General features: G+C 38.8%; 1 protein-coding gene across 2 annotated transcripts; it reads right to left on the reverse strand.

Annotated features, from left to right (window-relative positions):
* Positions 1 to 1,978: 1,978 nt before the first annotated feature.
* Positions 1,979 to 24,033, reverse strand: MIER3 (MIER family member 3). 2 transcript variants are annotated; one of them, XM_066614175.1, is made up of 12 exons: positions 24,006 to 24,033; positions 19,554 to 19,699; positions 18,318 to 18,452; positions 16,813 to 16,933; positions 15,696 to 15,781; positions 15,204 to 15,276; positions 13,373 to 13,524; positions 12,405 to 12,486; positions 10,401 to 10,492; positions 7,107 to 7,234; positions 5,922 to 6,067; positions 1,979 to 5,798 (listed from the first exon to the last, which is right to left on the reverse strand). In XM_066614175.1, exons 2-12 carry the CDS (start codon positions 19,650 to 19,652, stop codon positions 5,341 to 5,343), a joined length of 1,572 nt encoding a protein of 523 aa, XP_066470272.1. In that variant the 5' UTR covers positions 19,653 to 19,699; positions 24,006 to 24,033; the 3' UTR covers positions 1,979 to 5,340. The 2 variants fall into 2 exon arrangements, with proteins under 2 accessions (XP_066470272.1, XP_066470271.1); XM_066614174.1 differs by having other exon boundaries at positions 23,953 to 24,026.
* Positions 24,034 to 24,276: the final 243 nt, after the last annotated feature.

Consider the following 24,276-nt stretch of genomic DNA (forward strand, 5'->3'; position numbering starts at 1 on the left):
CTAGAGGCAAGGTCAGTCTGGGGAATTGAGGGAGCCCCTCCCCTCAGGAAGACTTTGTAACCTGACCTGCCTGCCTGAGAGAGAGGAGCTTCCCAGTTGTCAAGGACTGACCCTGCCATGGAGACCACCAAGAAGGGAAATTCACAGGTAAGCTGTTATAGTTCATTTTGGTATCTTCATCATTCATCATATTGGTAGAAACTTACATGTTGGACCATGAAGTTGTCCACATAGGTTGCATCTGTGATGTTTGTTGTGGTGGTTTTTAAAATTTATGTAATATATTTAAATACCATTTTTCAAATTGAAATCTGCACAAAGCAAGTCACAATAAAAACAGACTTTTGAAAATCAGTGCACAACTAAAATCATCAAACTCAGCAGTATAAAACCAGCATGACAAATATAAACCCATTTAAAGCCAGGTAGAACAGGAATGCTTAAAAGTGGGCATGTGGGGGTTGGAGCTGATGGTTTTCCCTGTATCAAGCCTGGGCCTATGGCCTGATCCAGCGGGGCTGTTCTTATGTTCATTCCATTCCTAAGAGACAGAAATTGGCCTATCAGTCAGAGAGCAGGGACTAAGAAGAGAAAGGCATAGTTATGTTCATATGGACAAAGGAGGTCCTTCAAGTAATATACATCAGACCTGTTGTGCTTTAAAGCTCAATATGAGTACTTTGAATTGGGCTTGGAAATGAACTGGCAGGCAGTGCAGCTGAAATAAGCATATGCTTTGAATGCCTCACACCCATTAGCAAAATTTCTGCTGCATATTGCATCACCTGAAGTTTCCAAACCATCTTCAAGGGTGGCCCTATATAAGGTGCATTACAGTAGACCAGTCTGGGTATGACCAACGCATGGAAGCATGGACCAGTTGAAGTCAGGTTCAACTTCTCCAGCTAGGGCCACAGCTGGCAAATCAGGCATTGCTGATAAAAGGCACTTCTTCTAACTGCTGTCTCTTGGGCATCTAAGGTCAATTCTGGATCCAGAAGCACTCTCAAGCTGTGATTTCAGGGGAAGTGCACTCCATCAAGCCCTGGGGCTTCCTGATACCCCTTCAAGAATTCTACAGACAAACTGTTTTTTTGGGTTGCTATTCCAAGTGAGCTGCGTTTGTAACCAGATTAACAATGAGTTTGAGGAAAATATGTCAGTGGTGTTCCTTAAACTATAGGGCAGGCACTAGATTTCTCACAGCACAGAGCCAAAATGCATCTGGCTGGTGTTCACAGTATGAGAAACATGTTGAGTAAGGAAGAACAGACACTAGTATATAAATATTCTAGTGGATTATGAAAAGCTTCAAACTCCTCTACAGATAAGAGTTACTTCTCCCATACAACACTCTTCCCTTACAAACAACTTCTGCTAGTAAGAAGTCTTTTCTGCTCACATGAGGTACATTTGAGTCCAAGCACAGTGCTAAGGGTTCTCTGCATAATCTTCATCCAGAGATAAGAAAAAAAGAACATGTTTTTAAGTGGCTGTAACTCTTAAGGACCAAGAACAGTTATTGACAGGTAAATTCCTCTGTAACATTAACCTGGAGTATGAGCATTATGCAGGTTATGCATGAGGTTATGCAGCATTGCCACTCCCTAAACATTAGACCTATCAGGAGAGTACCTGTATCCAGAAGGGCAAACAAATACATTAAAATGGTATACATCAAGACTGTTGTGACACCAGGAGCAGAGTAAGATCACTTCCTATTTAGCAGTTCTCCTTACTACCACATTTTGCACATTAAACACTGCGTTTAGGATAGACTGGCCACTTACCTGAAAAGGGCCTATCAATTCCATATGACCGAGTCTTTTCTACAACCCAGTACAAAGGTAACAAAATTTTACCACTCAGTTTCCACTCCTTACTGACTGAAACCTAAACACTAAAAGTTAGGTGTGTGTAAAAATACTGAAGTGGCAAATAATGTTGCAGAGGCATGAAAACTTTCACAAAGGAAAAAAAGGTTTCCAGACATTTATTTCTGGAACTGTACACCAGGTATTAAAGTACAACAAATACAAAATAATGTTCAAAAAAATCAGTGTATATGTACAAATATTAAAACCAATGCAACAATAGCAACTTCCGCTTGGACATCCAATACTAAAATGGGTTGCGATTGTCACTGATTTCGATCATGATGCACAGGGGATACCAACCGGAACTAGGAATGACTGTAGTCCTCAACTGTTCTTAAAACAATAACTGGAAAGTTTTCCCATAGCAATGGAAAAATCATAACCATGATACTGCATAAATTTAGTTTGCCATTTATAGACAATGTGCTTGTAACACTGCGCAAACAGAGTCTATTGGTCAGTTAATCCACTAGTTTACATTCAAAATTGAAATAGCCACTAAAGACTTTGGTTAAATTAAATAGTATCACTAATACTCTACTGGATCTGAAATTAACATATGGTTTTGATTCTCAGTTCTAGAAGGAAACTGCAAATTCAATCTAATTGTACACAGTTTAGTATACATCAGACAGTATCGTACAGCCTTCAAGTAAAGTCAGCAGTTTGACAATGACAAGAGAAAAAAATGTTTAAGATCCGATTAATAAGAAGATGACTAACAAAAGCAGAAATATTGCTCTAATCACTGCACCAGTTATACTTCTAAATGAAACAGCTATCCCCTTTTCAGAGTCCCTGTAGTTAAGTGATACATCTACCGAACTGCAGTTGCCCATGATGGATTTTTGGTTTGTTCTTATTTGTGGGGGGAAAGGAGGGAGAATATATTTGATCAAAAACAGAGAAGCCATCACAGTTTGTTAGAAGAATTGGGCTTCACCCATTAAGAAGTAAAGCAACAGACTTCTTCATATGGTTGCAATTCTGTCATCTTCATATTGACCCTCAAAACGCAATTCTTTTAATAAACAGCAATAAGTTCTCCATTAAAAGTGTTTAAAACAGAGAAAAAACAGGTTAAGTCCAGCTTTTAAAAGAAAAATTCAATAAATAGCTATTTTACATGAATAAATTCATAGTGGTACAAATTTTATGAATGTCACATCAAGCATGCACAAAATGTTACTATACACAGAAGTAGTCAGAAAATATTGAAATAGATATCTAAAAAGATATGCAGAATGTACATATTTACATAATCTTGCAAATTATTGCCTCATTTTAACAAGGAATTAAAAGTAAACATTACCAGCTAGCTAGCCAACAGGCTAAATTAGATCAGCAATTAAAAATCTATTAAAACTAGCCGGAATTCATTGTTCTCTCATACCATTTTCAGAATTTTGGTCAAAAGTCTTTATTAAATAACTAAAGTGTCCATTCAACTTGCTGACAATCAAAACTTTAGACAAGAAACTAGACTGTCTCGGTCTTCATTAAGACCCCAGCAATGCATAGATAAACTGAACATAGTACTGCATCAGCTAATGAGAATGGGTGTAGTCATTTAAGTGCAACTGGCATAAGCAGACATTTGTGTGTAATGATTCTTATACAGACCAGCCACTGTAAACCCATAGACTTGAATGTATAACAGAAAACAATATGGCCAGTATCTTACAAAATTATACACGATGTGTTGGTTCAGAAACAAAAGAAACAAGGTACAGAGTTCAGCACAAATCACAGCAACAGGAAGCTGACAGTTTGGCTAAAAATGTCAGAATATGACACACCAAGGCTACCCGTGTTGGACTGTGTACGCTAGTATCGTAGACTTCAGATGTAGAACATGTCCTTGCCACCAACCTTTGTCCACGGTGTTAAATTAAGTTGCTAAAAACTGTTAAATGTGCTATTGGGTCAAATTCTTCAAAAGCCATCTTTGTTACAATACCATGAAGACAGCACTATGCTGCATTTCAAACTCAGGATGTCAATGCAGTTCACAGTTTGTAGAATAAATACCCTCCCTTTGAAGTACTAACTAAGGCATCTGCTTACTATTTGTGCAGCACAACTGTGAAAGCATTACTAGCAACACTGAAAAACTTACCCTTTTAAAAACAAAATTGCAATATCATTAAAAGAAATTAAATACCTATAATGGCCAGTGCAAAACTAGACACATTTTACTGCATTTCAATTTAAGAAAATTCAGCATTTTAGTGAAACAGAAATTTGTGTCATTCAAAACATGTAACTAATGCCTTTTGATTATTACAACCAATAGCCATTTAAAAGCAAAAGTACTCGTGGCCTTTCACAAATATTCACCTGTAAAGGTTAGCCAAAATACAAACAAAAACATAAAACAGTCTTATTAATTAACAAAGGTTCCTCTTAGAGCATAAAATGCACTTGAACTTCTGTCAATCCAGAAAGAAAAAATAGATCCATGCTTGAAAATACAATTAGACATACTTCAAGGTTCTACTGCATCATAGTCATCTATGAATCTAGAGTTCCTCATAAGTTTTAACACTTTGAACTGCAGTACTCTGAACTTAAGGCGAGTCCTAAGATGTAAACCATTAGTGGTAGCTCCTAAGCTGTACAGACTGTACCATTACTTCTCAGTGGCCTTAGGAAAAGTTACATAAACATTTGATGCTGTTTTTCACATTACACTCCTCAGAAGTGTGGACAACCCCCCTCCCCCACCAACAGAATATTACATCATTTCAACCAATCAGTTTAAGTACACAGGAACCTTCAGACAGTATAATAATCTGTGTAAAGGTAGCCATGGCCTGTAATTTGGTAAGAGCATCCAAATGTGTGTCTTCAGATTTAGCTCACACAGTCCCTTGTGCTAGTATCCATCAAGATGAACCTGTTGTTTTGTAAACTGAAGTGCTCTGGTTTAGTATCAGATGAGATAAAGTTCCATTTAAAAAGCTCCTTGTATGTTTGTGCAGTTTAAACTAAAGAAACCTTTCCCTGCTTTAACTTTTTAAATGCTACATTGAGCAGGGATCAGGACTGGTACCTGTAAACAATCATTAATTCCACTGCATCCATTAGGGCAGAAGCAACTTAGACTAAAAAGCCACTCCAATCAGTTCAGAACTTCTGTGCTGGTTTTGAGACAGCAGTCTCTGTCTACAGGTTTAAAAAAACAAAGAGAAAGAGAGAGAGAAAGCAGAGCTTAAAGCTGCACCACAGAGTTCTCTTAGTCCCCAAACTCTGCTAAACATTGTACGAAGTTTCCACATTTATGGATTGGAAAAAAATGAATTACTCTTGATAAATCAAGATATAGTTCTGTACATAAAGACATCATTGATGTCATACAGTTCAAACTTCCAGTGAAAGACTAAGTAAACCTGATCGTTCCCATCAAGTTTACCACAAACTGCCAAAAGTGTCCACTGTCTCCTTCAATTTGCTGCTGGATTCATTCTGAGTGGAGGGCAGTGTGCTGGTGTAACGCATGGGCACTGATGAAGCCATTTGTCTCATTTGCAGATAAACTACTGAAGTCAGCTACCGAGACTGCCATTTTGGCACTGGTAATATGATGTGTATGATTCTCAAAATCAACACCCAAGTTATTTACAGAGACATCATTCATGAAGGATTCTGGAACTGAAATCCCCATTTTTAGTCTCTTGGCAGGCCTTTCTGACTCCTCGCTGCACATGTTCATTGGGTTTAGCTCAGAGTGATAAAATCCAGTCTCAAATAAATTAAAACAATCACTTTCGCCATTACTAGGCAAGTTAAGCAAATCTTCTGTTACGACAGGCACATGATTAACTGCTGTTCGAGGCAAGCTGTCCAGAGGTGGGAAGGCATCATCTAAGCAGTTCACATCTGTAGAATGGCAGACTGTGGCGACACTGTTGGTCAGTGCTGGAAGAGAGAGAATGATTTTGATTTTTACATATGATAGTGGCATTTTAAGTACAACAGTGGCAAGAAAATCTATAAGAACTTTTTTCCTATTCCATGTACTCTTTCCTGAACTTGATTTACCTGTCAAATCATTGGCAGTGATAGAGTTCAAGATGCTTAGCTGTTGGTCAGGAATGGGCTCTGTTCTGCTGTTTGTTGTTATGGCTGAAGAATGAACAGCTCCACCAAGAGCTTCTGCTTCATCCACCAAGCGATCCATATAGTCCCTGTATTGAGATGATTGGATTCAAACAGTTTAATGGGCTCCAACTGGAAGTACAATGATATTCTGGAGATATAAAATCTAGTCACTATCACATTGTATTGGCAACCTTCAGTCTCGAAAGACTATGGTATCGCGCTCTGAAAGGTGGTTCTGGCACAGCGTCTAGTGTGGCTGAAAAGGCCAATCTGGGAGTGACAATCCCTTCCACACCAGGAGCAAGTGCAGTCTGTCCCTGGTCTGTCTCCCTGGCTATGGGCCTTCCTTCTTTGCCTCAGACTGTTGGCAAAGTGTCTTTTCAAACTGGGAAAGGCCATGCTGCACAGCCTGCCTCCAAGCGGGTCGCTCAGAGGCCAGGGTTTCCCACTTGTTGAGGTCCATCCCTAAGGCCTTCAGGTCCCTCTTGCTGTGGTAGAAAACACAGGTCATGGTTCAGGATGTGGACTCACCTCCCTGCATTACAATCTCTGCGCATGAACTGGAGGTTGTCCATGACTTTGTGTACCTTGGCTCAACGATCTCCGACACTCTCTCTCTCGATACTGAGCTAAACAAACGCATTGGTAAAGCAGCTACCACGTTTTCCAGACTCACAAAGAGAGTCTGGTCCAACAAGAAGGTGACGGAACATACCAAGATCCAGGTCTACAGAGCTTGCGTCCTGAGTACACTTCTGTACTGCAGCGAGTCATGGACTCTCCGCTCACAACAGGAGAGAAAACTGAACACTTTCCACATGCGCTGCCTCCGGCGCATTCTCGGCATCACCTGGCAGGACAAAGTTCCTAACAACACAGTCCTGGAACGTGCTGGAATCCCTAGCATGTATGCACTGCTGAAACAGAGACGCCTGCGTTGGCTCGGTCATGTTGTGAGAATGGATGATGGCCGGATTCCAAAGGATCTCCTCTATGCAAGGAAAGTGCAAGGAAAGTGCCCTACAGGTAGATCACTATCACAACACTGATGGCATTGGAAAATTCTAAAAGAGAAAATTAATCTCACAAAAAAAAAAAGAGACTTTCCAAAGTCTTTGAACTTACGTGACTCCAGGATGGTGGTTGTACCTCTTTTTTCCAAATCTTGTTTGCTGAGCAAAATAATCATATCGTTCTGATTTCTTCCACATGTAGTAAAATGCTACACATTCAGCTACAGTTCTGGTTCTCACCTACAAAAGGGGAAAAAAATGAAGAATTAGCATGCATAAACTTCTGTTAAATTCTTATTTGTACATGCAAATATTTGTACCTTTTAAAATATTAAAAGTCTGCATTTTTGGTTTCACTCCAGGTTAAAGGTATGAAGACCACAATGCATCTCCTGAATCCTTCAAATCCCTCCTCAAATTCCATCTTTTCCCAGCCCCCTTGTTCCCTTACTCTGCTTGAACCATTTCATTTACATGTACTGTACTAAGTCTTCCCAGTTCTCCTTCCCAGTTCTCCTGCCTCTTCTCCTTCTTCCACTGACTCCCTCATGCTGATTTTTAGAATGGGAGCTCCTCAGGAAAGGAATCTGTCACCTCATTCTTTGTAAAACTCCAGGAACATGGATGACACAATATTACTATTAATAACAAACACTACCCGTCAGCACAGAAGCTTGACGGCAGTGGTTTTATATTGCTTGAAATGCAAGTTTTCTATAGAATTAGTTGCTGTGCCATGTAATGTGTCCAATGATAGTCTAATGTCATCACCAAAAAGAGCAGTTCAATGGACGCCAGTAAGAAATATCTACATCTAGGTAGTCAAATATATGATCAACTACAAAAGAAATGTTTGCTTTGTATTTGGTAGGAATTAATTCTAGTACAATGGGTGCTACTTGGAATAAAAATCCAAATTCTTTCCTAGACTTTTACACTTTTAAAAGGCAACTGCCATAAGAATCTTCAGAGAGTACTGTCACAGACCCTTAACAAGAATTTGATAGCTAAACTAGTATCTTTCTCTAGCTTTATATCCTATTTCATATCACCAGGGCCTATGGATATACAAAGCAGATAATTAGGTATGTAAATGTATTTTGATCTATAGACAATAGTCTAATAATACACTTTGATACACTTTCTGAGATTCTTTGCATGTAGGCTTGTGATTACCTCACCTCATAGCCTGTACCAGCTTGAAAAACTGATTGCAGGCAAACAGAAGAAAGGGGGACATAGCTGTATGCACTGCTGTCCTCTGCTTACACAAGACTTTAGTAGAACTAGCTACATGGCTTTCTCTACTCCTTTCTAGACTTAAAGAGTCACAGAAGGGATGACTGACACCAGTGCACTGGCTCTACAGAAATCCCATGTTGAACAGAACTACTATAGCAATATGAGGCTGCCCTTCAGATTAGTCTGGAACTACATATTACTGACCAATTCACATTTCTGTATGTCAATACATACATCTGAACTGCAGTGGGTGGAAAAACAGAGTGAATCACTCTTCCTCCTGCCCTGTTGTTTATCATCTCTACAACTACCTTGCAGTGGATGGACAGGCATCTAGAAACATAAGCTTGGTTGGTAATATGCAGTTCAGTTCACGACTATGGGAGGGATGCCACCTTTTCATTTAAAATGCACACTCAAAATACAAACTGTGCTGGGAAGACAGTCCTTGTCTCACTGTAACCTGATTTCTCCCACTTCCAGCCCAACATATACTATACAGGGAGCAAGCTGTGCAGAAAGACAGCTTGAGTGCCAAGTGCATGAAATCACCGACACCATGCTTCTTTCCAATTTAGCCCTCTGAAGGCAGAGAAAGTCACCATTTGGGCCATTTATAATAAGCTAGTAAATTACTCCATGGATCTTGCTTCTCTAGAACAGGGGTGCCCAAACCCCAGCCCGGGGGCCACTTGTGGCCCTCGGAGGCTCCCAATCAGGCCCTCGGGGAGCCCCCAGTCTCCAATGACCCTCTGGCCCTCCGGAGACTTGCTGGAGCCCGTGCTGGCCCGACACAACTACTCTCAGCATGAGGACGACTGTTCGACCTCTCACCTGAGCTGTGGGATGAGGACTCCCTCCACTACTTCCTGTTTCATGTCTGTGATATTGCTGTGGCAGTGAAGGAAAGGCTGGCCTTGCTTTGTGCCAGGTCTTTTATAGGCATTGAGCTATTCCAAGACCTTCATTCATTCATATACGTCACATCTCTAATATATTCATTTATGTAAATTTATTCAAATTGTAAATTGTAAATTAATTCTTTTTCCGCTCCGACACAGTGTCAGAGAGATGATGTGGCCTTCCTGCCAAAATGTTTGGACACCTCTGCTCTAGAACAGGGGTGTCCAAACTTTTGGGCAGGAGGGTCACATAATCTCTGACACTGTGTCGGGGGCCGAGAAAAAAAAGAATTAATTTACAATTTACAATTTGAATAAATTTACATAAAATTTCATGTAAGGGCTTCATTCCCCCTTTGAATAAGACTTAGGTTCTTTAGGATGCTCTCCTTGATTAATACAATTCCATGATTCTGCTGTGTTTTTCATATCCACTACACCGCTTGATATTCAAGAACACAAATTTACATCTTTTACTTTTACAGTGACTTTTTCATTTGTTGAAGCTCTTCGTATTTTATACATATAAAGATAAAATATATCAACTTTATATATATATCAACTTTAAAATAAAGTTTAAGAGGGCAACAATACAAAAACACAAAATGGAATTTAAGTAAGTGAAATATTACACTGAATGTATAAAACCAGTAACAAAACAGTTGGTATAAAGTAAGTCTCCTGGTCACGCTTCTTTTTCAAAATATCTGCTTCCTCTTTTAACTTCTATAGTATTTACAATGTTACTTTCATCAATGAGTCTATGGCAAATACCAACCAAGAATCTTATGCATCTAAAAAGACTAACAAATTTATGGTGGTATAGACATTCATGGACCACATTTAACCCAGCAGAAACCAGCAAATTGCAACTGTGATTTCATAACAGAAGCAGCAAAATTCTATTGGTGATAGAAGACACTCAAGTTCCTGCAACTCAGAAAGGATCAAATATTTTTCTAGCCTGAAACAATAATCCAATACCTGTATGTGGTTGTGCAATAGCCAGAAACTAAATGGAGGGCAGAAGCTAATTTTGTGAAGTATAATCATACAAAGCAATAAGAGTCTGCTGCAGACTTTCAGAGACAAACTGGTTCACTCCTTTAAAGAGCTGCTTTAATGACTCTTGTAAAATTAAAATTAGCATGCAAATGGCCAAACAATATGCAGTTTATTTTATTCTAGACAAATCAGATTAAATTAGTTCCTTTTAACATTTTAAAATGACTTAACAGTCATTGTTTCATTTATCAACTTACCTTGTTTTTTTGTATGAGATGAAAATCTTTCCCATAAATTAGAAGTGCATGTTCAAAGTTTCTACATTCTTCTTCTGTCCAGGCTGTCATCTCTAGAGACAGAACAACAAAGATCAATATTCTAGTCAAATATATAACGATTCTGGCCCTAGCATTTAGACACCAAAGAGAACTACTGCAATCCAATAACAGTGACCCTCATACTGAAATGGGCTTTCACTTGTGGACCAGCAGTAGCAAGGATCGCAACTGGCTAGTAAAAAAGTGGAGGACTTTTTTATCCAAAAAATACTGGGGGGGGGGGGGGAAGTGGAAGGCTAATAACTACGTACATGTTTATGCATGCAGAACTGCATCCATTTCGCTATTTGAGTCCCTAGGCAGCAGGCTTGTCCTGGAGCACACAGCTCTGTTTTTACTTTTTCTACAAAACACTCAAATTTACTGTGCTATCCTTTGTGTTGGCATCCTTCCATCTCGGAAGACTATGGTATCGCGCTCTGAATTGTGGTTCTGGGACAGCATCTAGTGTGGCTGAAAAGGCCAGTTCGGAAGTGACACTCTCTTCCATTCTGAGAGCAAATGTAGTCTGTCCCTGGTCCGTCTCCCTGGCTACTGGCCTCCTTTCTTTGCCTCTTTGCCTCAGTCTGTTGGGCAAGTGTCTCTTCAAACTAGGAAAGGCCATGCTGCACAGCCTGCCTCCAAGTAGGACGCTCAGAGGCCAAGGTTTCCCCATCTGCTGAGGTCCAATCCTAAGGCCTTCAGCCTGAAAAAATGTAAAATACCCTCATACTGAAAAGTCTGGAGACCCCTGTGCTACTGTAAACAGTTACGCGCTCCCTGCTAAACTGAACAGGTGCTCTTTTTATATGATATACCTAAATTTGCTTATGGGAAAAAAAAAAATCATTTTGAGAATGTCAACTTGTTCAGAATAGCTAAAAGTAATGCAACTTGATGCACTTACACAATCAACTGTTATACATGATCTTCACTGTCATGGAATACTTGTTATAAGTACATCCAAATACTACTGTATCTGAAACTATAATTCTACAAGAGATATAAGGCTGTTGATGCTGTGTTTTATCTCCCTCAATATATCTGTAAATTATAGTATAATATAGAAAGTAGTTATAGCCATACAAAATCTTTTAGAGGCTTCTTCCATTATCTAAATATACACTATTGCAGCAGAAGTGATGTCATAACTGGAAGTGACATCATCAGGCAGGAAAATTTTTTAACAATCCTAAGCTGCAATGTTACCCACACTTACACAGGAGTAAGTTCCATTGATTATCATTGTCAAAAGCATATACATAGTAGCCTGTTAAACGTATAGATCAGTAACATTTCCCCAAACGCAGTCACAAACCAGGGTAGTATCAAGACTACTATATTAAAAATAAAATATTGAAATGAATGGGGATCCACCTGAAATTGGCTCACAACACACCTAGTGGGTCCTGACGCACAGTTTGAGAAACACTGCATAATTATATTCCAGTTTTTATTCTAGCATCTTTCTTATAGTAGCTAAGCAATTCGCTCTACTCTCATAAGGCAGTGTTTCCTCAACGTTTGCCCTCTGCTATACCACTTCACAGGGTCCACCTATTCGAAGTACCACCGGAAGTTACTGACGATGACACCATCGCCAGTTACTTCTGGGGTGGGAGGCCAGATGCGATGTGACAAACACCAGTAAGAGGCTCAGGGTGGACAGGAGGGTTTTTTCTAGCATGGAAAACCATGCTTTGGAGCTCTGCCTGCCAAGCCTCCTGCCGCTGTTTGTAGTGTCATATTCCTGGTCTTGCTGGAGTGTCATATTCCTGGTCACTAGACACCACCTTAAGTACCACTGGTGGTACCCGTACTATTGGGTTGAGAAACACCGTCATAAGGGATGAGGAACTGTGGTGGACAACTTGCCACTTCAATTCATTATTGCACCTTGCAACTTGTTAGTCTTCAAAACAATTCTTACTAGAGTTTTCTTACCTTGAGATACCTTTCCATTTGAGCAATACCTTTCAATTGCTTCTTTTATGTTGTGGTTACACTTGAGAAGTTCATAGAGTGCCTAAGAGACATTTCAATATTTTTGTTAGAATAACTCAAAAGCAAGACACACAATAAAGTGATTATACTCTCAAGTCAATAATTTGATTTTAACCATAATACTGCAATTCCTATTTATATAAGGCAGTATAAAATGAGATTTTATGCACCACAAAATAGTGTGCATAAACTCAGAAGGTACTATGTACTGTATTAATAGCATCATTTAGAATGATGGTTCTTGGTGGCTACATTATTATTATTATTTTATTAATTTATAACCCGCCTTTTTGCCCAACGGGCACACAAGGCGGCTTACACTTTAAAAATACAACATTAAAAACAATCATTAAAAACAATTTACAATAATTAAAAAATCTAAAAACAAACAGACCCCGTGGATTTTCATATAAGAAGCAAGAACGCCTGACACTCGTCATAAAACACTTCTGGAATTGTTAGGAGAAGCCCTGATTAACTGTGGCTCCATGTAATCTCAGTATGTTTACCAGTGGAGTTTTAATTCAGAATTACGACAATCCACAAAGAAAAAAAAAGGAAACTAATCAACTTGGCTTTTTAGATAAATTAACCCTTTTTTGGAAATTATATCAAAACATTTTTGTATGCTTTTTATTGACTGAGAATAAGCCATTTTTCCTTTAGCTAATTTATAACATATTTTTTAAAAACATATTATTCTTATCCCATGGGGTAGGGCATAGTGTTAATTTCAATGTGTATAACTAAAATGCAAGTGAGCTATCCCAACAACTGTTTATGTCAGTCAAAACATAGTATAATCACAACTTTTAAAAAAGGTAGAAAAAAATTAAGGTTTTCTTGTTCACAAGCATAAAGGCAGACACTAGCTAGAAAGGTCAACACACATAAGATTAGAAACATACCTGTTCATTGTCACGTGGATGTATTCCCTCAGGAATTCTGCTAATAATTTTTTCATTTCCAGTTCTTAACGAAGTCTCAAAAAGGTACTCTTTTATTTTACTCTCTGAAATCATGTCAGGTTGCCAAAGCAGCTGGTCTTCATTTTCATATACTGTTAAGCAAAGCCATTGAAATTCTAGTTATGTGACACATAGAGCATAAAAAGATAGAGAATTATGGAAGTTTATCAAATATACTGACCACAGTATTTCAATGAAAAAGTGAAAAACTTGTCACTTGTCAAAAACTTGTTAATGAAAATCAAGCACCTTGAAAAACCACAAGAATTTATCCTTCTAGAAAAGCATGTGTAATTGGATAGAACTTATTCCAGATTAAAGAACTATAGTTTTATACAAGTGCATGCTGTACATTTACAAATGAGCATTAATGATTAAAAACAGTCAAGGTATTTCAGTAATGGTTGGAAGAGTGTCTGAAATAGTTTTCAGTTCATAATGTGTCTTAATGTGGCATTATTATAACTGTATAGTATTATACATGTAATAAATTGATACCGTAGTTGTCTTATTTATAGAGTTACATGCACTGGGTTGTATCGTAAATTTAGTTAGAATTAACTTCCTTAGTTACAAGTAAATAAACTTGGGATACAACAGCGCAATCCTAACCTGAACCAGTATTGCTAGGTCACACAGCTTGTGCTGTATTCAATGCAGGCTAGCAGCAGGCTGGAGGTCACCTCAGGATAAGGGGATGTTTTTCCCTTTATCCAATGTCAAGCCCTAATCTGCCCTATGGGGCTACTTGGACCTGCACCAGCTATTTAGCTGGCACACATCCAAGAAGCCCACATAGGGCTTCCCAACCTAGGAGTGGTGGTTAGCAAACGGCATGCACTGCTACCTCCCCCCTCCTGTGCCTGAACCACCACCATTCCGCCCTGCCCCACCCAAAACACTCCCGAAAAACACCTCTCCCCCATCCCAAAAAAAACTCTCCCCGCCTCCTTCCAATGCACAGATATTTGTGCCAATCAGCAAAGGATCTGGAACCAGCCTGGCCAAACTGGCATGGATCTCTGCGCCAGCTCAACTGGCTCCCAAGTAAACAGAGATGTGCCTTATGGCATATTTGCAACAGTGAGCTGCCGGAGGGATGCCTGCAATGGCTCAAGGGGGAGTTTAGCTTGGGCTGCCCATGAGTCTTCTCCCTACACATTAGGCTCTGTATTTCTATGGTTCTGTTGGGATCTCTTTGGCTTATGCATAAATGTACATTTGGACACTGATAGTATATGCAGGGGGGCCCATATCCATGGTTTCTGGTATCCGCAGATCGGGTTCGCAGCCTCCCCGCACACCCCTCCAGAAGTGAGGGGAGCTGGACTTCCCTCACCTCCAGAGGGTTGTCAGAGGCTGGCGCATGACCACCTACAGCTGCTGCAGGTCTCAGAATGTCCAAAAAGACAGAAAAAACCACAACTTCTGATTTTCAATCAAAAATTGGAAGTCATGGTTTTTTTGACATTTTTGGTCATTTCCACAGGCCTCAGAAGATCCTCTGGAGGCCAGTGGAGCTCTGTTCCCCTCGCTTCTGGAGGGGCGTTCCTGGTTATCTGAAGTTTCACTCAACTGCAGGGAGGTTACAGAACGGAGCCCCTGCAGATACTGGAGCACGCCTGTATTCAAGTCTATCTCCTGCAAACAACAGTCCTCTGATGTGTTAATACTGTATCTGAGAAGTAACTGCAACTTTTCAAAATGCAGTTTAATTGACAGAGAAAACAAAATATTCAATATGTAATCAAGTAAAACAAAATGAACTTACCCTTTTCATCATCACTGGTTTTGCCTAAATATGGTGGAATTTCTGCTTGGTATTGTGAGCCGATCATTATTTCCTGAAGAAATGTTTTTAAAAAAGTATTTTAACTATACATTATTCATACATAACTCTCACCAGAATTTACTTATAAATTCTGAATGCCAAACTCTGTGCTTATGCAAGAAAGGGAGCAGTATTTCTTCCCGCAGTAGTCCCAAGTGCCTCATGGGACAGTATATGCCTCCATGACTTGGGATAGAAAGAATTTTAGGGGGTTGCCAACAGACAGGGAGTTTAAAAAACCCTATAGACAAAAAAACAAAACAAAAAAAACCATAGACACTTCACACAGTGCTTTGGATCCTGCCCAATAATGAGATGAGGGAGTTTTAAAATTTATTTTGACCTCAGTCTTTTCTCAATACATGACACGTGATCACATTTATTGAGAAGAATACATTTAAATCCATTAATACGGATCACTCAAAGATTTACCTTCCGCAAATCTTCAGACGAATTACCAGTATCCACCTCCACATCTTCACCATCCGATTCTTTATCACCGTCACATGCAGTGTTTGCTTTTTATAAATGAAAGAGAAACAAGACTGAATTCAGCATTAAAAATGTATAATTTTATATGCTGTAACATCCAGACTAATATTTTACTTATATTTCGGAATCCAGGTAATGTCAGTTATTAGCTTAGTTACAGTCTACTGATTAACAAGCAGCTGCAAGTATCAATGTGTGAATCCATGATAAGAACAGCCCTTCTGCATCAGACTAAAGTTCAGTAAGCTGCCTTTTACAGGGGCCAACCAGATCCTTCTGGGAAGCCCACAAACAAGGCATGACAGAACAGCCCTCTCCTTTGTTGATCCTTAGCACTTTCTTCCACTTGGCACAATTTACTAGTATGAGTTATAAGGCTGAAAGTTTTAGAACTTTTTGGACACCAATTAACAAATTTATACATATCAATCTTAACAGAACCTTGTAAATTCAAAGTTGTATTTTCCATTTCAGTTTTGCCTCACCACTGGAATGTTTCACTGCCTGGCATCCCTCTCACTCCTTCTGTTAGCTTATTTAAACTAACTGATCTTGCACCTTTGCCATTTCCCACCACTCCCCTTTAGTGTCTTATCTACTTAGATTGTAAACCTGAGGGCCTGTATCTTCTGTTTTATGTACAAAGCCTTGTCCATATAGACATTCTAGAAATAACAACTTCAACTTAATCAAAACAACATTAGTATTTAGCTGACATGTAGATGGATTAAATTTATCTATCATATTTTTTTATCTTTCCAAAGCAACTCATGATTCCTGAAGTTCCTTAGGTTTGTGCAAAAATCAGGTTAAGATACAACCATGTGTCATCATACAGGATGGCATCCTAACCTGATGTACAAGCACAAGAGGTATTAAGAAAAACCAAAAGTCTGTTCTGACAGCCTATTATCATTCCTATATTTTAAAGAATGTGTTCCTCAGATGGAGTGCAAAATGCATGACCAAAAGACCTACACAGACCTAATTAGAATTTCAACACAGTGGTAGGAAGCCCTATAGATTAGGTAGATAAGGTGAATATTTATTTCCCTACATCTTAAAGGTCGAGGAAAAAAGTCTGTGGCTTCATGTGAAGTGACCGATGGTGTCAAATCATCAGCAGAAGACTGTGTTTCTTCGTCATCCCCTGACAAGAGATCTTTGGCTATTTCCTCCTATAAGCAGAAGAGTTGAGCATTAGAATCCTTCAGCTTTGGAAAAAAGTCATTAGATTTTGAAATCCTGCCTACAGCAGTCCTCTCTGTGAAAGCAAGTCTTCAGAGGAGCATCTCATTTACTACTTATGCCAGTCTTGATTTGAATCACACCAGAAAGTTTGGGGACGGGGACGACAGATTACAACATCCAGCAGTTTTAGGTTTCACTAATTACAAAAAGCACCTGGACCGTCTAGAGTTGACCTGCACCTTATGCGAGGATTATGTTCTGACGTAAAGTCAAAATCATGTATAGTTAAACTTCCTTAAATCCAACAAAGATGTACTGTCACTTTCAGTATGAGAGACATGCAGAAACTGAGGGAATAGCAGCTTCATTCTCTCAATTCAGGCTTGCTTCTAGGCATCCAGGTAAAGTCAAATGGTGGGTGTTACTGCTCACACTATTTTAACTGTTTTATTCTGTTTTTAGGAGGGCTGAGTGCACATACAGGTCCAGCCTATTTATACATGGATTTTTTTATACACAGATTTGACTCAACACAAATGGCCACTGCAAATGAGAAGGAATGTGCTGATCCCTGGAGAAGGGGAAAAATGCACCCCTTTAAAATCAGTTTAAAAAACTGAACAGTCCTTTAACAACAGCCTCCTTAATGAGAGAGAGAGAGAGAGGGCAGCTGGCTGACAATCCATCAACCCTTCTCTCTCCAGGCGACCCTTCCCTTCCCCCTGAGCACGTGAAAGAAAGGTGATCGCTTTGCATTGGTGAAGGGAGGGACTGAGTGAAGCCCTTGGAGGAGGGCTAATTGATGGATTGTGTTCTTAATTACTCTCATCTTAGAGTCAAAAGGTCAGCAAGGCTGTTTTTAAAACACCAGAGCAAAGAAACTGTTTTTTAAATTGATTGCTATAGTGCTTTTTTTGCCATCCATGTGAGTGCTTGGAAAGGAACCCATGCAAATAATTAGTCTCAACCTGTACTTGAATTTGTGCAAATCACATGTAAGATATAGGCCGGCTGTATAAGAAATCTAATATATCCCATATCTAGTAGCTCAAGCACCAAGTATCCAGTTGAAAGACTTTGGTGCTCAAGTCACTATACAAAGTAACATTTGAAAAAGATATATCTGGGTATAATTCTTACTACCATTTCTGCACACACTACTAGAATCACATTTTATAGTATTCTTAAAAGTCTTCAGTATTATAAATGTATCATCCCCTTTCCATTCAGGAATTCTGTTATCTACTTACAGCCCCATCCTTTTACTCAGAAGTACATCTCCTTGGATTTCTGTGGAAATAACTTCCAAGTAAAAACCACACCAACCATACAGAATCTCCTGCATTACACAATATGGTGTTTACAACTTACTTTATCTAAAGTCATATCTGGCAGTTCATCCCCAAGTTCACTTGGGGAACTATCTGCACTGGAACTTGCTATAACTGGAATTGTAGGTTCATAGCCATAGAATGCCAATAAATCTTCTAAGGGCATGCTGCCTTCCTGAAAGTTTTTTAAAAGAAAAAGAAGGAAAAGAGTATTACAATTTGTAGAAAACAGTGTACTTTTGCACATACATAGAGAAACAAAATGACTTTAAAAACTCAGTGAAAATTATCAAAACCAGCATTTCTCAAACAGTGGTAGTCATACCACCAGGGGGTACAGGTAGGATCCCCAGATCCCCACCACATGGCAGCGAGACCAGCAATGCAGTGTGACAAGCAGCAGTTGGAGGTTAGCTCTGTGGGAAGAGCTCCAGAGTACATTTTTTGCATGCTGAAAAAAGCCCTCCTATCTGCCCTGAGCTTCTTACTGGTGTTTGTAGGGTTGCGTCTGCCTCCTTATCCAGACATAACTGGTGACGACATCATCACCAGTTACTTCTGGTGGTACTTCCAATAGTGGACCACACAAGGTGGTACAGCAGGGGGACAAACATTGAGAAATACTGATCTAGACTTGAAATATACATATCCAAATTGTGGTCATCTTTAAATATGTGATTTTAATTGTTACACATAAACACTTGCAATCTGATCCCCTGCTGTCATTTTAGCTGCAACAGATAACAAGCATCCTGTCATTAGGGCAGAGCAATATAGCTCTACCATTGTGCTTGAAAAGACAAATAATACAACTATGCTACCCTTGGGCTTCCACCAAGTGCTGGTGCAGCAATAATGGCTGCACACCAAAGAAATTATTGTTTTGAGTGCAAGGTAGTCACTAGGTATAACAAGTTTAAAGAAACTGCAATTAAGACATAGCATACATATACTGCTATGCCAGTAGCACTGGCTCCTGCTTCAGTTTACTTTGTCTAACACACTAAGACCAAGTACTTGAAGAACCACTTCCCTGGATATGTGACTATCCATCCCCTGAATCATCTGAACATATCAGCAGATTGGGCTTCCAGTTGCTGTTCCTTAAATGGATGCACACAGAAACTATTTAATTGCTTGACTTATATCAATAGAGCTATGAACATTGTCTAACACCCTCTAAAAAGACAAGAATACAAGTAGGGCCTTTTTGGTATTGAAAGGTGCTTCTTTTCTTTATTAAACAGAAACATGTATAGGAAAAGGTATTCCTTACCTTTTCTAAGTCTTCAATCTCAGAACTAAAATTTTTGCCCTCATCCATCATTTCTTCTTCTTCAAGAGTTCTCTCATCATCATAGTCATGTACCAACATTTCAGCTGAAGGGTCAAAGTCATGATCTTCAGAAGATAAAGAGCCAACTATTAAAAAAAAAACAAAACTATTTAGCAACACACAAAGTAACACACATGGTTAAAAAAATGATATATATTTTAATTCAAGGTCAGTGCTCAAACGGATCACCTATGACCTCAAATTTAGTTACTCAAGATATAACTGTGCTTGTATGCCCCTTATTTTACAACAGCCCTATTGGAGTAGTGAAGTGAATCTGCTGGAGCAGAAGCCTACCTGACATCACAGGATCACTTAGGCTACAATCCTATATGCACTTATTAAGGAATAAGTCCCTCTGAACTCAGTAGGTCTTACTTCTGAGTAGACATGCATAGAATTCCACTTCTGAATATATTGCAAGTATCAGAAGTTAAACACAGCAGGTTTAATCTGGTCTTCTCCCACAAGTGGGGAAGTGCCATCTCATTTTCCCACTGCACTTTCTCACAAGTGCCATCTCACTTTCCCACTGCAGCTGTGCCCTCTAAATATCTGCTTGAGTGTCCTATGCCCTCTAGGAGGGCTGCAGAGGGAAAGCAAAAATCATCACACACACCCCCACACAAATGGACTTTCTTCTCCCATAGCATATATACCAACTATATTTGCATGTGTGATAAATATGCATTTCAATACATGTTGCCTTCAGCATGATTTAACATGGAAAGCCAGAGCAGAGGTTATGAAAATAAAATTGCTACACCAGTACATTGTAGCTATTCTTATTAGACCAGCATCTCTCAACCAGTGGTCCTACTACTACCAATGGTACTTGTGGTGGTGTCTGATGGTTCTCATGGGATTCCCAGACCCCTGCTGCCTGGCAATGAGACCAGCAATACAACACAATAAGCAGCAGTAGGAGGCTTGGCAAGCAGTGCTCCAGCATACACTTTCTGTACACTCAAAAAACCCTCCCTTAAGCCCCTAGTCTCTTACTGGTGTTTGTGACCGAGCTCTCAATCTGGAAGTAACTGGCAATGACACATCACTAGTTACTTCCAGTGGTACTTCCAATAGGTGGACCATGCGAAGTGGTATGGCAGGGGACAAACACTGAGAAATGCTGTATTAGTAGCTTTTCAGTTCATAACCACTATATGAACATGTACCAAAAAAAGCCTAATTGTTCTTGTGGAAAATCCAATGAAATTTGAATCAGAGTTTGCAGAAAGGTACTGTCAGTAGCTGCACACCTATTTAATTAAAAAAACGTTGTTACTAACTACAATTAAGTAATTGTAAAAGTTGATTTAAACTAGCACAGTTCAAAGCTTGAAGCCATCAACAAGTGAAAACCAAGCTTAGGATAAGTGAAAAGTTTAATAGTTATATGAAACATTTAAAGGTTAGCCTTGGATATACAACTCTTTGTTTTTAGATAGATCTCAGAACAAAACATATAGTTGTGTTGCATATTTATGACAACACATATGGCAGCGAATGTCATTTCTTCTGCCTAGATAAGCCTGAAAGTCAGAGGATCTCCATTTTTGTTTTATAAACACCCTAGATCAATTTCAAAAAGTAAAATTTCTTCCTAAGCATCTGTATCAGGACAATTCAGACTCAAAATTTAGATATTTTACCGAATGATGTTGGAATAGATGGACATATTTTGAACAAATTATAATTTTCCAATAGTGAGTACAAACATAATTTTGTTTAAATTCATAGTACTTCTGTATTTTTTTAAATAGTGTTTCCCCTTCTTTGACAACTACTGCTTATACCAATATAGTGAAAATGTATTATTTAATCTTAATTAGCAAAACTGTTGCTAGCAGTACTGCTCAAGCTAGTAATGTGTGTGTGCTTTAGATCTATAATTCATATTTTTAAATATATGGTGCATGATCCAGTCATAGTGTTGTGAAGTCTTACTTGTTTAAGTGGAAAATAGTTAAGAATGTACTTCACTCTCCCACTGAAATCAATAACTTATAATGTGCTTAGCTTTGATGGGACTGAGCCCTTCATGACTTTCTTTAAAATTAAACTCATTCTAGAACTAAATGCATAGATTACATTTAGAAGAAGTATGTTATAAAACTGCGTATTTGGTGCCTGATCAAGAAAGTGGTGAATTATGTTAAATTAACTTTTATGTAAATGACTTGCAATAAATTTAATACACCAAATGTTGTACATTATTTATTCTGAAAACTATACTTGCCAAGTGCTGTTCTTGGTTGTTTTATATTTGTTTATATAGTTAAAGAAGAAAGCGTATTCCAGTTATAGGCTGTAAATGAAAAAAAATTTACTTAGCTAACTTGAAGTAGTTAACACTTCTTATACAATATATATTTAAAATAACTATGAGCAAACTCTTGCCCAGTTTTCTCAAATTTTAGTAACATAAGTGGCAATGTTTACTATAATATTAATGAAACCAGGTTTGCAAAATTCTTCTTTTGATTTCATTGAAAGAAATTTACAGTGAAATCCTAAAAAATGTTTACTCAGAAATAAATCCCACTATAAATACTATGTACTATATACTTAGCCACAATGACATTTACTCCCTATTAAGTGAGCTCAGAACTGCAGACTAGGGGCCCAATCCTATTCAACTTTCCAGCAACGGTGCAGCCACAATTCAGCTCCGAGGTAAGGGAACAAACATTCCCTTATCTTGAGGAGGCCTCTATGACTGCCTCCCCACCACAGGATGCAGTGCATACCCCACTGGCACAGTTGCACCAGCACTGGAAAATTGGATAGGATTGGGCCCTAGGGCTATAATCGTAAACACGCTTATCTGGGAGTAAGCCCCATAGTGGAACTTACTTCTGCATAAACATGTTTAGGATAGCACAGCAAGTTTAAGATCAACATACTTCACCTTCATTGATACTGGTAGTTCTATTAGTTAAAGTTAAGTAGCTGCTATGAACATAGCCATTCCTACTAAAGCACTGAGCTCAAGGCCACCCACACACTCTCAAGGAGATGTTCCTTTAAGTAAAAATGTACAGGATAAGACTGCACAATTGGAATTCTATGCACATTCACATTGTGATCTTAAACATGTTTACTTAGAAGGACACCCATTCACTTCACTGAATCTACTTTGACATAGATGACAATAAAGGCAGTCTGTCAGGAGTAAGTTATAGGATACTATGACTTGAAAGTTTTAATAAGTTATGGGTTTGTTGTATTTTATTGTTTTTACTGTTACAAACAACTATAAAGGCTTCTTGTAGAAAGGCAGGGTAAAAAAATAAAATATGACCTATTTAAATGAACAGCATTTACTTCCAAAACCACATCGCCAAGATCAAACTGCAAGACTGCAATTCTTAACTTACTTTCAAGGAAATAAGTCATTTTGAACTCAGGAGAATTTACTTCCAAGCAAACATGTTTAAGATTAGTCTTAAGTTACTTACTACAAAGCAGTTTCTCTGATGTTATTCTGGAGTAGGGGGCTTAGGGCTGCTTTATAAGTAACTACTTAAAGTATGAAACAAACAGCATAAACATAGTTTAACCAGAATGCGTTTTAGGATAAGTTTTCTTGGAAAATATTAATCTTACGAAGAAAATATTTACTTGCAACACCCACAACAGTTTACAACCAATAACTATAGCAATGGTTCTCAAACTCTTAAGCACCAGGACCCACTTTTTAGAATGACAATCTATGGGGAGCCACCGGAAGTGATGTCATTAACCTGGAAGTTATGCCATGGCCGGAAGTAACATCACCAAGCAGGAAAATTTTTAATGCCAACGTATAACAAAATTATATCAATTAAAGTAAAAGATTACAATAAGTATATGTTTAAAAATTATTTAAAATAAAGAACGATACTAACCCTTCCAAGCAGTTGCTGCTCTGTTTAAGAAAAACATCCTATAGGCTGCAATCCTATCCACACTCATCTGGGAGTAAGTCCCATTGACTATCACTATTAAAAGAACAGATCTATAACATTTCCCCATGCAGTCATATAGCATAGATGCAACAAGTCTATTAAAAAATAAAAATACACATTAAATGAATGGGGACCCACCTAAAATTGGCTCACAACAGTGGGTCCCAACCCACAGTTTGAGAAACACTGCACTATAGATTGAGAGAGAGAGAGAGAGGTTGCAAGGTGTGCCACATTTTCATTTTCTTAAAAAACCACACCATTGATCTTAAAATTAAAAACTGAGAATAAAACAAACAGGAAGGGGGGAATCACTGTAACATATTTGATAAAATGCAGGAAAATGCATCTTTTGACAGATGCACCTGTAACCTGGCCCTTAACCGTACCCAAAAGCTTCCCACTGCCGGAATCACAGAAGAAGGAACTGAACAGGACAAACCTGGGCTCGAACTCCCAAAGGAAGCCTGAAACAAGCAAGGGGAGAAAGAAGAGGTTAGAGGCAGGCTCACCCAAGAAGCCTCAAGAAGGAGCTTGTGAAGGAGGGAACTCTTCCAACTTGCCCTTTTCTACTCTCCCGCACTCCTTTTAAAGCTGCAATCCTATCCAACTTACCTGGGAGTAAATACCATTGACTATCATGTGACTGGCTTCTGAGTAGACAGGCATAGGATGGCGCTCTGAGGTTGCAATCCTATCCATACTTTCCTGGG

The sequence above is a fragment of the Tiliqua scincoides genome, chromosome 2 (genome assembly GCF_035046505.1).
Source record: "Tiliqua scincoides isolate rTilSci1 chromosome 2, rTilSci1.hap2, whole genome shotgun sequence".
Taxonomy (NCBI): Eukaryota; Metazoa; Chordata; class Lepidosauria; order Squamata; family Scincidae; genus Tiliqua; species Tiliqua scincoides.